General features: G+C 39.2%; 1 protein-coding gene across 1 annotated transcript in view; it reads left to right on the top strand.

The window, feature by feature from the left end:
• The window catches only part of USP24 (ubiquitin specific peptidase 24), a 141,093-nt gene that overhangs the window by 66,528 nt on the left and 60,361 nt on the right, over positions 1-14,204 (top strand). The window contains exons 25-37 of the mRNA XM_061633148.1: positions 812-922; positions 2,065-2,163; positions 2,239-2,409; positions 3,081-3,166; positions 3,284-3,377; positions 4,377-4,532; positions 6,272-6,369; positions 7,841-7,936; positions 8,056-8,281; positions 8,509-8,668; positions 8,827-8,982; positions 9,267-9,337; positions 9,925-10,085. Coding sequence (XP_061489132.1) covers positions 812-922; positions 2,065-2,163; positions 2,239-2,409; positions 3,081-3,166; positions 3,284-3,377; positions 4,377-4,532; positions 6,272-6,369; positions 7,841-7,936; positions 8,056-8,281; positions 8,509-8,668; positions 8,827-8,982; positions 9,267-9,337; positions 9,925-10,085 — 1,685 coding nt within the window. The remainder of the gene's footprint in view (positions 1-811; positions 923-2,064; positions 2,164-2,238; positions 2,410-3,080; positions 3,167-3,283; positions 3,378-4,376; positions 4,533-6,271; positions 6,370-7,840; positions 7,937-8,055; positions 8,282-8,508; positions 8,669-8,826; positions 8,983-9,266; positions 9,338-9,924; positions 10,086-14,204) is intronic.

The following is a 14,204-nucleotide window of genomic DNA, read 5'->3' as shown; positions in this document are numbered from 1 at the left end:
GCTATGTCAGCCTTCTCCTGGTACCCTCTAGATCAGGGGTTCCCAAACTCCGTGAGCTTCATTCAGGTGGTCCACAGCACGTTTGCATTAAATATTCAGACTGTTTTTAATTGTATTTTATTGCTTCTTTTATTTCTTATGCTGTATTTAATTGTGGTTCAGTCTGAATTCTATATAATGCAAATTGTAATACAATAAAATACAGTGTAAGAAATCAAAGAAACAATAAAAATACAATTAAAAACAATACAGTATCTAGCACAGTTCATTACAATTGCTGAAGAAGGCTAAATTGCTAAAAATAATCAAGTGGTCACTAAGACCATCATTAATTTTCATGTGGTCCATGGGGGGAAAAGTTGGGCACCACTGCTGTAGATGATTTGAGCTGCAACTGCCGTCAGCCCCAACTAGGAATATAAAAAGCTACCTTGTACCGAGTCAGACCATTGGCCTATCTAGCTCATTTTTGTCTACATTAATTAGCAGTCACTCTCCATAATTTCAGAACAGGGACATTTTCAGCCCTAGCTAAAGCTGCTGGGGATTGAACCTGGAACCTTCTGCATGTGAAGCAGAGGCTTTGCTATTTAGTCCTAGCTAACATGGACAATGGTCAGGGATGCTGTAGTCCAAAGCATCTGGAGGGAACCCAGGTTGGGGAAGGCTGTACTATATAACCAATGATATGTTGTGTTAGCTAAAACACATAAGATGTTCAGTAATACAACTGAGGCCAGTTTACATTTTATATTGTTTAATTTGTTAAATGTTTGCATCAAGGATCACTTTTACTACTTGCTTTCTGTAGGATCTTTACTCTGTTCCTCGTACTATTCTACCTCATGGTGCCTCCTTTCATGGACATCTTTTAACACTTAATATTACGTATGAGTCTACCAAAGATACCTTTACAGTAGAGGTATGCTTATATAATTGTATTGCATTTTTAAATACACTTATAAGGGTGAACATTTTCAGCAAAAATGGAGTTAGATGAAAACTATAAAATGTTATGTAGTTGGTATTTGACTCCACATTGTTTGACAAAGAAAATCGGGTGATAGTGAAATGTGGGGTAAATGTGGCAGACTATATGCAGGCATGGTGAACATGTGAGAAAGTCAGAAGTTGCTGGGTAAAAATCGCTATCTGTATACAGGAACTTATTGGTTAGCATATAATAATGAGACTTTTACAAACACTTTTAGGTTACCTTAATAAAGATGTGCAACCAGAACATTATAATTTTGTTGCTTTTGCTAACTGCAGCCAAAATTTTGATAACTAAACACTGTGCTCAGATAATTAAAACTGAATGGTTTGATAAAAGCATGTTTTACAAAATATAGATGGTGCCAAAACTTACTGAAATGGTACAATTAAGAGAATCTACTGTTTTTATCTTAGGAAGCAAGGGTACAGTTAGGACTATTTTAAAGTTGTGTCACAGCTGTCAAATAATTTGAAGTATAATTTATAAGTTTATATTTTACATATATCTTACATCAATTATAATAGTTTTACATTATAATTAATATATGATGAAATAGGCTGTAGTTATATATCATCGTAAAATGTTAATATGCATTGAGTGTGTGTATGTTTATAATAAAATACTTAAAAATTATTAAAAGGATATGCTGAGTAAAAGAATATGCTGAGGCTCGGGTGCACAACTTGTATTCACTTGCCATATGTTCAGTATTGTGGGCCTAATTGTATCGAACTCTCTTGCATTTGCAGTCAGACAGGTCCCCTCGCTGTTGAACGTCCTGTGCCTACTGAAAGTTTTTTATTCAAGCAGGCATTTTAACAGAATTCTGACTTTATAGTTTCAATTGATTTTTATCTCTATTGAGTTACTTGTACACCACTCAGATACTATTATAATTAAGCACTATGTACATTGCCTTAATAAATAAATAAACAGTCTTGCAAGATAACTTAAATAACAGTTGTGTGGATTTGCCCCTCATTTGCTGTAAGGGTCACTGGTTTCTATCTAGTAATAATTCCCAGAGCTGAGAACATGAACAAACTAACTTTACTTCATTTTTACAGGCTCATAGCAATGAAACCATAGGGAGTGTCAGATGGAAGATAGCAAAGCTGTTGAATGCTCCTGTGGACAACATACAGATATTTGCAAATGACAGCTTGGTATGTTGGGATTATTTTATCAATATATTAAATTTGTACAGTTTGCAAAGGCTAAGAAAAACTGTTGCATTTCAGCTAACAGTGAATAAAGATCAAAAGCTACTTCACCAGTTGGGCTTCTCTGATGAACAAGCACTTACTGTGAAGACATCAGGAAGTGGAACCCCATCAGCAAGCTCTGCTGATTCCTCCACTAGCTCCAGCAACAGTAGTAGTGTCTTCAGTTCATCATATGCAATGGAACAGGTACAGCATGTGGAGATGAAATGTAGATATATTTCTCTGCTGCGTGTGCGCACTTGCACATACTCTTTTTCCTTAATTACATTGTCCAGGTACTGTTGGTTTTTCTCTTTCAAAAATGCTTTCTGGTATCTTCCATTTCTGCTTATCCTGAATTGGTCGTTCCCAATTCAAGAAATGCTAGTGCATCTTATTGTGTACATCACCTGTTTTTGCTTAAGCCAGGATTCCAGTGATCATTTCAGAAATGAATGCATCTGAATTGTTTGACACTGTTTTAACTGTAAGCAGAAATGAAAAAATAGAACGCATTTCTGTCTTTTAAAATGGTATAGGGTAAACATTTTATTCGTAGGACCACTTATGTGCTATTACTATTCATTATACTTGATGACAACAGTTCAGAATTCCAAGATGTAATATTTTGGTTAACTGTGTACATAAAAATTACAATATCGACAGTGTGAAGCTGTGATTTCTTTGGCAGAATTTCATATTAATTCTGCAGTTTGTGTTCACGTGAGCAAATACACAGAGCTCAGTGTCTTGTTTTAGCAAGTAGCTGATGTCCCTAACCCAGGTTTTCAGCTTAAATTGCTGCATTTTTAAAAACCGAGAACCCTATCAAATTACTGAAGAGATGGAAGAACTAATTGTGTGTTCTTAATCCTCAGGAAAAATCCCTCCCTGGAGTGGTAATGGCTCTTGTGTGTAATGTGTTTGACATGCTTTATCAGCTTGCAAATCTAGAGGAGCCAAGGTAAGCGGTGTTGCTGACACACTGTGGAAATACTGTGGCTGCAAAAAGCATTTACAAGTAGTATAGACTCCAGCCCAGCAGAAATTGAGTGCATTATATGTCTTTTGTATTCTTCAGAATTACTTTGAGGGTACGGAGGCTTCTTTTGCTGATTCCTACTGACCCTGCTATTCAGGAAGCTCTTGATCAGCTGGATTCTCTTGGACGAAAGGTATATATGTTTCTGCTAACTACAAATACAAAAAAAAAAATATGGTCTAGTTTTACTGATAACTTGTCATTGGGGTTGAAAGAAATAGAGAGATTTAGGTAAGGTGTTTAGTAGCCTTGCTGGCTTTTAATTAGCGCTGACTAAATTAAGTTGTAAACAGCTGGAGAAACAGTTGCTGCCATAGAGTAAGTTTGAACAATCACTGACTGAGTTAAATTAATTTCTGATATTATGGGTAGCATGTTGATTTTGGAAAGTGTAAAGTATTTCCTTTGCTTGACTTACCTGCTAGGGATTCAGAAGCATGGCTAATGTGCTTATCACTAGGCCAGAAAATAGTACAGTGTTAGCACAGCCACTTATTAGCTTGCTTGCCTCAGCTGTAAAGACTCCGCAAAATCTGTTACCCTTAATGTACTTCCACCTAAGCCCAAGACGCTTCCATATAAGCCACAGGGTTAAGACTGCTGGCCCAGCTATCTATGTAGGGAAGTAGGGAACAGGTATTGGAACTAAACACATTCCATGGAAGTTAACAAATTACATAAAAATTAACCTAGGCAGGGCATTCAGTTGGCCAGTATTTATGTATGAAAAAAATGATAATGTGAATTACAAAATAATACTAATTAGAGGAAAATGTTATTAAAATGTTTTGGGGGTATTGCACTGAAAAGGAACAATGGTGTCATAGATTTTTTTAAAAACCATTGACTGTTTTTTGAAAGTTCTTTATGGTATAGAACAGAGGCTGGTAACTGTGCTCCTCCCATATGCTATTGAACTCCCATCAACCTGAGCCAGCGGGGTCACTGGACAGGGATGATGGGAGTTGGAGGGCTATGGGTTCACTATCCCTGCTATAGTGTATAGCAAAAGGTGCCTGCTTGCAAATTTATTAACTTAGGAAGATCAGCATTCTTAGAACTGTCATTATACTCAAGGTTACATCAGAACTGCCTATTTATTCATATTTCTCTATGCTTACTCTTTTCTCAGAAAACATTACTGTCTGAATCAAATTCTCAGTCTTCAAAATCTCCATCTTTGTCTACAAAGCATCAACACCAGCCTAGTGCTACTTCAATACTTGAAAGTCTTTTTAGGTCTTTTGCTCCAGGAATGTCTACTTTTAGAGTACTTTACAATCTTGAGGTAAGAGGAATTTGGGGTGGGGTAGGGTCAAACCTCAGTGGTAGAGCACATGACATTGCATGCGAACAGTCCTGTGTAGTCAAACAGTGCCGGGAAAGATTCCTTTCTGAAACTCTGGAGAGTTGCTGCCAGCTAGTGACCTGGTTTACGCATAACACTAAAACGTATTATACTAAAACAAGCCTCAGTGAGCCTAAATAAGAAGGATGAGAGGGGAAGGGGAGTGCATGAGCCTAATGCTTTGCTGAGGCTCATCCAGATGGCACTAAGGCATGGTTTAGTGCATAGATCCCCAACCTTTTGGGCTCAGGGGCACATTTAAAAAACAAAGTCCTCATGGTCACCACAATATACCCATTTCACAGAAGAAAAATTGATGATAGCCCCACACACACCAAAAAACAAAACAGTCAATCCCCTCCATCCTCCCCCAAAATAGAGAAACAAAAATAGTTACACAGACACACAAACAAAACAAGCAAACAAAAACATGCAATACCTTCCCTCTCAACGGGCAGAGCACACAGAACGAACAACCCCCCCCATGTGAAATACCCTCTTCTCAATGCCCCACAGAAGCGCATTTCTGGTGAGTATCAACAGTACCTTCTCCAAACAAACAAACAAACTGGCAAAACGGCCACACACACACACGCATAACACCCATCCCCAAAGAAAGAAAGACGCATGTACCCTCAACTCGCACTTATTCTCAAAAACGAAACATCCAGGAAAGCACCTTCCTTGCCATTCCCCTGTTTCCTCAAACTTATCGGGCAGCAGCAGGGTCATCCCCTTTTGGAGGGCAGGCACCAGCCTTCCTATGGAAGAATTTCTCTGAGTCCATTTGGGGCACAGAGTCATTCTGGGGAATGGAAAGGAAGAGAATGGGGCAACTGGAGCCTGCACTTCTTTTTCCAGCCAGCTCAGCCACTGCCAAAGGAGTAGGGTGGGAGGAAGAGGGGAGGACTCTTGCCCCCAAAAAATCAAAAATTGGGAGTGGCAAGGGGCCCTGGTGAGCATCAAGGGGGTATTTAGGGGTATCATATCACTCATGGCTTAGTGCTACATGCAAATTCAATGAATCCTTACACACCATGATATGTATCAGCAGTAGAGCAGCTTTTGTTGGGCCCACAACAAGCCCAGTGAGTTTGGCACAAAGGAATTCTAGTTACTATAGAGTAGAGTGTAAGTCAATCAACTTATGGTAAGATGAAACCTTATTGTATTAACGCTGTGTTTTCGGTTGTCCCCAACTCGGGTGATTTTTGCATGGTTTCCATGTTAGTGTTTCTGCTCTCTCTTCCAATCACCCAAACATTTTTCAGCAGCTCAGACCTCACATGGCGTTCTCTCACCACCTCATAGTCCCTAACTTCCATTCTTTCTATATGTTATTGCTATTAAAATCTCCCATAACCTCTCTCTTGCAGTGAGGGAGGTTGATACAAACCTTGAAACACACTTTATGAAAGCATTGTTGGTCTTACTTTATTAATTTAGGTTTTTTAATTGTGTGAAGGATGTTGATAAAGGAATTAATTGATTTTATTGAAAGGACCTATTGAATTCAACTGATAAAATTCCATAGTACAGTACGTTAATTGTCCATTGCAATGTTAGAGTGCAGTATGAACTGTTGCCTAGCTAAGTATGCTGTGCCTATGGGTGGGAGAGGCTTAATTTATTGCTTCATTGAAACTTTGCCACTTATCTAAAGTCTCAATATTTTTCAGGTCCTGAGTTCCAAGCTAATGCCTACAGCAGATGATGAAATGGCAAGAAATTGCGCCAAATCTTTTTGTGAAAATTTTCTCAGAGCAGGCGGCCTGAGGTTAGTTTTTTTTAAACAATTGTAATGTAGAACCTTCCAGCAATGTGAGAACTAACGTTTAAGCATTCACATTAGAAATTTAATACTATAAAATAGTGTAAATGCTATAAAATAATGTAAATACTGTAAATTGTGTTCTCACAAGTAGTATTTGAGCAGGTATTCCAAATATTGTGGGGACAACATAATATGATTGATTAAATTACAGCAAGGATTTCTTTGTGTTCTCATTCCACTTCCATACGCTACTCCTCAAACTAGTTAGCATGCCAGAGTCTCGTTCGTTATCAGAATTAACCAGACAAATACATCCTAGGTGTATTGCTTTCACTGTTTGGTACTCTCCTCCCAATATCTGTTGTCAAGCTATTTGTAGAAAATGGTTTGTCAAATGGTTTTCGATAATAGCTCCATTTCTCACAACCATTTTTCCAAAATAGTTTGCACAATACAGTTGCCATGCTTGTGAATCAGTTATCCAGATCACTTCAGAAAAAAACGCACATCTTGACACTGGAAAATCCCTTTGTAAACTCCATCAAGTCATATGCAGCCTGGTTTGTGAGACCCAGGAAGGTAACTTTTATGAGATCTGCTCCCACTCCTGTCAGGTGGCTTGGCTTAAAACCTGCAGGTATCAATGTGTCACAGCCATTATCCTTCCTAATTGGCATCTCTGTCTAGCCCAGGAGATCACAGGTAAATTGCAATTCCTCCAAATGGAAAAATACATGGCCTAACATGGTACTGTGCAATTAAGCACTGAATCTGTACTCACCTTTGAGTGGGAGTAGATACTGAAGTATTGAGATATGGCTGACTATGCTATACTGATGAAATAATAATATGTGAATCTGTATTTCCTAAACTGGAGATTGTAAGTATTATTGGTGTTATCTCTTAGCAAAGTTGTGGGGAATCTTTGGCCCTCCAGATGTTGATGAACTAGAACTCTCCTCAGCCCCAGCAAACATGCCCAATGGCCAGAGATGATGGGAGTTGAAGTTCAGCACCTCTGGAGGGGCAAAGGTTCCCCACACCTCTCTTAGCACTTTTGCACTTAGTACTTCAGCGGGAAATAAGTGCTGCTTATATTGTTAGTTTCCAATGGTGGTGTATTGGTGGGAAGACAAGAAGAGTGTGCAGTTGTGCCAGAGGAAGTAGGGAAGGTGTCTGCCATTCTTATGGTGACAGGGAGAGGGTCATTAGATTGGCGGGCACAAAGGAGTGTAGAAAGTGTGAATTACATCAGAGCCCTCACTCCCTCTGTTTCACCTACTGAAAATCAGAATTTGGTGCAGCCTGTTTTTGATGGTGCTGTTAGTGAGACTGCACTGTGTTAAGCAACTAACAAATCAAATAAATAATCACCATCATTGTGGGAAAGGGGAAACTTTTCAATTGAAAGACTTCTACATTTTTACATGCTTAAGTACTTTTATTTTTTAAAATCCCTACATTTATTTTCCAGCTTGGTGGTTAATGTCATGCAGAGAGACTCCATCCCATCAGAAGTAGATTATGAAACAAGACAGGGAGTTTATTCAATCTGTCTGCAGCTAGCAAGGTATGTGATTGACTGTCTCAAAGAGAGAGAGATGGCACTAATCAACTTAGAGTTTGATCTTCCTGAGTGTATACAGTGCCTTCAACATTCAAAAGTGGCACAATTCTTTCTGTGTGCAGGTTTTTGCTTGTTGGGCAAACCATGCCTACCTTGCTTGATGATGATCTTGCTAAATATGGAGTGGAAACATTGTCTTCACGCCCGTTCCGTAATGTGAGCCGACAGACTACCAGACAGATGTCAATTTGTGGAACCCCAGAGAAGTCCTATCGGCAGCTATCTGTATCAGACAGGTCCTCTATCAGAGTAGAGGAGATCATTCCTGCTGCACGGGTTGCAATACAAGTAAGTTAATGCTAATGTGACAGCAGTAGGCCTGCTAAAGGGTGGGGCTCACACATTTTGTCTGCAGAATTTTTGTACCTTTTTTACACCACTCTTCCATAAAACCCCAATATACTGTCACGTATCTCCTGTTTCCAACAGTGTTCACTGGATTTAGGGTCATCTTTAAGTCCTTTTTTGCCTTATGCTTTGGTATCATGAACAAGAAGAAAATTCTTTTCTTTCAGACAATGGAAGCAAATGACTTCACTTCCACAGTTGCTTGTTTTATGCGACTCTCATGGGCTGCTGCCGCAGGGCGGCTTGACCTGGTGGGAAGCAGCCAGCCAATAAAAGAAAACAACACACTGTTTCCGGTTGGGATTCGTAACCGTCTTAGTAGCTCAGGTACTCCCCTGACTTTAACAAATTGAAACAGTTGGGGTTTGGTCACTGACTTCAACACTGTGTTGCTTATAAGATTTTATTGTGCCTGTAACTATTCAATCCTAACTTGAGAGAGCTATGATTCTTGCAGTCTGTTGTCACTTGTTATCATATTACAGGAAGCAATTGCAGTTCAGGGAGTGAAGGAGAACCAACAGCTCTGCATGCCGGGATCTGTGTGAGGCAGCATTCTGTATCCACCAAAGATGCACTGATTGCTGGAGAAGCCTTGTCTCTCTTAGTTACATGTCTACAGCTCCGCAGCCAGCAGCTAGGTAGGTTTGAGAGAAGCTAATTCAGTTCTGATGTTGTTTTCTAACACTACTGCATCACAAAAGTTAGACGCTATTGTATGACAAAAACTGTCCAGCTTTCTCACCATTCAACTCTCTTTTTGCTTTCTTCTGTCCTCTGTTTCTGTTTGACACCCAACATTTTACTGTAACTTTATATAATGCTAAAATTGCTATCAGCATTTATAAATGATATGTTAATACTAGCAGTATTAAATGCTCTCTTACAAAACAAATTCTGACAGCCAGAGTTGTGTGCTCCTCAGGATCTTTCTACAATCTCCCTTGTGTTGCTGATTTTATCATAGACATACTGCTTGGCTCGCCCAGTGCTGAGGTAAGTGACTTGCATTTATATTCAAAAGAGTTCTCCTCTTGCAAGGAGTTCCCAATGGATTATGGTGTGCTATATCCTTTGACATGCATGGATAAATATTTGCTTCAGATGCAGTGACTTAGGCTACTGCTTATGCCAATGATTTCATGCAAAATAAGTTCCTAGGATGAGAAAGCTGTGCTGTTTAGGGGAGTGGACTTCTGGGAATTAAATTGACTACAAGTACTTTTATCACACTTTTTTTTACAAATGTGCCACCCTTAAACTGAAACTAAGACTTCCCTCAAAGCAGCAATGTGTCAATGCATCAGCAGAAAATCTAAAGAGAAAACTAAATTATCAGCACATCTTGCAAAAATTTGACTAGCCTCAGCATTGTTTAACTTTTGCTATCAATATGGTAGTCCTCTGAAGGATGTGTGCAGATAGGTAGTTTGCAGAGAATGAGTGTGGTCCCTTCTGTTGCTTAAATGCCTGCCTATATGAGCTAACTTGGACAGATTACTATGCTGTCTCGGGTGTTTTTGCAGTTTTCTAAGATGGCGGTATTAGAAGATTTTGTGATCTGATGTGTGCTTCTGTTCCAGATTCGTCGTGTTGCCTGTGACCAATTGTATACCCTCAGTCAGACAGACACATCAGCTCATCCTGATGTACAGAAACCAAACCAGTTTCTTTTGAGTGTCATCCTTAGTGCTCAGCTGCCACTCTGGTCACCTACCAGCATCATGAGAGGAGTCAACCAGAGGCAAGTTGCAGGCATGCTGTTCAATAGAGAATGTAAAAATTAAAACTAAGCAGTTTTTTAAATGCTTATTTAAGACAAGTGCAGTAAAAATATGTGGAACAGAAAAATGAGTACTAGAAGTGAACTGAGAAGGAATAATTTCCTCTGTAGATGCTTTCATATAGGAATTAGATAGCCATGAAATTACTGCATCTTACAGCAGCTTTGAACCCTAATGAACCCATTCTTATGATACAAAGACTAGATAAGCTTTTCTCTGCTGTGTTAATTTACTTTTAAATTTGTTGATCACAATAAATACACAGAAAACTAATAATGCTGTTTTTATGCTAGTTAAACCTTAAATACAAAACATGCCAATTACTAAACTGCAGTCTTTTTTCTATAACTGCTAGATTTTAAATAATAAAGAAGTTCATGCTGTTGAATATGAAGCAGTATTTAATGTTCAGCATTAAATATAAACTCCAAATCCTAGATCTGCTTTCATAGAGAGGGATCTTAAGCTGTTATCATTTTAACATATTGTTGTAGGTTCAATAATGATCATCATTGGAGGGGCGTGGCTAGCCTGCTGCCAAGATGGCTGCTTAACCCTGGATCTTGGTGATATTCCTCATTTTTTTTTACTGTGAATGGATACATACTATACTATGCTGCCCTGGGCTCCTACTGGGAGAAAGGGCAGGATATAAATCAAATAAATAAATTTTCATGGTCTGTGAGTTGGGAGACTTAGAGATCACAAGTGCTCTAATTTTAGTTCTCCTAGCTTTTAACACCCCTGTTCTGTTACATTTTAACAGCTCAGTGGGGGGGTAAAACTGACACTCTCAAAATGGCGACTAATGAAGTGATGGCGGGAAAACTGTCAAGGGCCACTGCTGACCTCTCTCTGGCAGATTTAGCTGCACAAATGCAACAAATGCAAATTAACTTTATGGAGAGTTGGCAAGCTGCTCTCAAGTCTTTGAACAGTCATTTAAGGATTTGACCACCCAAGTTGCAGAAATCACTACAACCTCTGATGAAGCTTTTGAGCTGGCTTTAAGACAGAAGATCAGAACAGACAAGTTAACAGATCAAGTACTAGGTCTCCAAATTAAACTGGAAGTTCAGCAGGATCGTAATCGCAGGCAGAATGCGCATACGTAGGGAGCCAGAAGGGACTGAAAAAGCAGACATGATTTCTTTTATTGTTGAATTAGTTACACAGCTGTGCCTCACAGAACCTGTAGTAGAAGCTGATACTGAAAGGGCTCACGATGCTCTGTGACGTAAATCACAGGATGGTTGTCTACCCTGGGGTATTGTTATTAGCTTCAAGCGATTTCATAAGCGAGAATTAATCTACCCTGCACTGCAAAAGCTTAAATGGATCTCCTATGAAAATGCTGAATTACAGATCTTTCAAGATGTCTCCCCCAATATCATGCTACGCTACAAGGGTTTTAAGTCATTCACTGAGATTCTGCAAAAAGCTAACATCCCCTACCGCTGGGGTTCCTCTTTCAAGCTTATGGTTCGTTGAGGAGGCCATTTTTATACAGCTTCAACGATAGGTCAAGCATCTGGTTTGTTACACGATCTTGGGCTTGAGCTCCCAAACCTACCATCTGAATCCCCACACAACAGAAATACACTTTCACCTTTAGCCAAATGATGTAGCTGAAAGAAGCGGGGCACTGCTAAATCTACACCTCCTAGCCCTTCTGCTGGCTCCTCTTCTGGACCTGACTGAATTTTCTGTCAGACAACCTCCAATCTTTCTATATGTTTGCTGTTCTGAGGAATCTTGCTGCTTAACTTTGGACTCTTTCTCTGCCTCTATCCCAGTGCTGGCAGAATCGACCCATGGGCAATCTTGGGATGTATTTCCAGATTGTGAGGCTGCAAAGTCTCCCCCACAATATGGGTTGACCAGTTGTTCTAATTGTTTAGGTCTTGTTGTGTTCTAAGTTTTTTGTCACTTCATGCCCTCTCAAAGTCACATTATTCATCCCATTCTCACCAATCCAACCTCCAGCTATAACAAACTTAGGAAATGTCTGGACTAAAACTGTTTTCCCTTAATGTGAATGGATTGGAGACTCCTGTGAAACATGCTAGGATCAGAACTTTATTACAGAAGGCAGACCCTGATAACACCTTTTTGCAAGAAACTCATAAAAAAGATGTATCATCTTAAAGGTCGATGGATGGGCGATTATTATACAGCTAGTGGATCATCCAAATCCAGAGGAGTTGCCATTATTATAGTTTCTAGTTATCCTTTCCATGTGGCGGAATCCATTTTGGATCCCAAAGGACACTACTTATTTCTTCACGGTTCTATAGGAGACTCAAAAATAACTCTGGCATCTATCTACTGTCTGAACACTCAACAACTCTCCTTCCTGCTTGACACCTTAACTTGCTTTGAAACGTTTGGTGAAGGTGATATTATTGTTGGAGGCAATTTTAATGATGATCTGCACTACAGTAAAGATAGGAGTGGAGCAAATCACCCTGCTCCCTGTCCTAACTAAGATTTCTCCCGTGTAATAGATAAATTAGCTTTAATAGACGTTTGGTGGGAATGTAACCCAACAGAGCACAATTACTCTTTTTACTCAAAAAGGCATAAGGTTTATTCATGCATAGATATGTTCCTGATCTCCAAAACACTGCTCTCTGCTGTTGTTGATGCAGACATTAGTCCAATTCTAATCTCTGATCATGCCCTTCTCTCATTGTTGGTAGATTTGAGACAAAATGGCTCCCACACTGCTGCCCAGAGACTCAGTACAACCCTCCTACACCAAAGAGATTCGGTTAGCAAATTTAAGGAGTCGCTCTCTGAATATTTTAATGTCAACATCAACACCCAGGCAACAGTGTGGGATGCTATGAAATCAGTAATGAGAGGTTTGTGTATTAAAGAAGCTTCCATATTTAAAAAAACAGCGGGAAGCTGCTAGAACAGCTCTGATTATGGAAATCTCTGCCCTTGAAACAGCCCATAAAAACAGGGGTGGCTCTAAGATATACCGCAAGCTAACAGCAAAAGGTATAGAGCTGCAGGCTTATGACATAGACACTATTCATTTAAGTCTCTCATTTATACAAAACACCAGTACTTTGAATTCGGAAACAAGAACTCTAGCTCTTAGCCAATGCAGTGCGCAAACAGAGACTGAGAAATGTTCTTTCTAGTGTGCTCTCTCATGAAGGCAAAAAATATTGTACTACAATTCTGCATTTGCTGATTTTTACACTAATCTGTATGGTACAGACTCAACAGAAGATTTGTCTGTTGACACATTTTTAACAGACCTTCAAATTCCCCCATTGAGCCTGGAGCATAGAGAATACTTAAACAGTCCTTTCTGAACAAATAGAGGTCACTATAAAACTTCTGAAAAATGGAAAGACTCCAGGTCTTGATAGCTTTCGTGCAGAATTTTATAGGACACTTAGTGAAATTCTCCTTCCTCATCTAGAAGCACTGATGAATGGAATTATGAAGGGAGATAGGATTTCGGAGATCTGGAAACAAGCTAGAATAGTTGTCATCTCTAAACCTCATAAAGATCTGTGTTCTCTGGGGGTCCTATAGCCCAATAGCTCTCCTGAATCAAGATGCTAAGCTACTTTGATAATGGCTCAGAGACTAAATGTCTTTATCTCTAGATACATTCGCACCGCTCAAACAGGTTTTATTCCTAAACAACAACTTTCAGATGCTGTAAGATGGGTTCTTAATATTGTCCATCATAGTTCACGAACAGGCACTCCTCTTGCACTACTTTCCCTAGATTCTTTCAAAGCCTTTGACTGTCTTGAATGGCCTTTCCTACTCTGTTTATTAACTAAGTTAAATTTTGGTGCTTACTTCCTTAATGTCATTCATTAGTTTTATTTTGGTTCCCAAGCAACAATTTGTATCAATTTGATCCCCCTTTTATTAATTTAACAAGAGGCACCAAGAGGATGCCCTTTATCTCCTATATTATTTACAATTGCAATAGAAGTACTGGCAAGCTTAGAACAGACCTGAATATTAAAGGTTTGGTTATTAATGGCCAAGAGCACCTTATCAACCTCTTCGCACATGACATACTCCTATTTTTACAAGAA

The sequence above is a fragment of the Rhineura floridana genome, chromosome 6 (genome assembly GCF_030035675.1).
Source record: "Rhineura floridana isolate rRhiFlo1 chromosome 6, rRhiFlo1.hap2, whole genome shotgun sequence".
Lineage (NCBI taxonomy): Eukaryota > Metazoa > Chordata > Lepidosauria > Squamata > Rhineuridae > Rhineura > Rhineura floridana.
The sequence above is the reverse complement of the archived record's forward strand: the minus strand, read 5'-3'. Positions and strand labels throughout refer to the sequence as shown.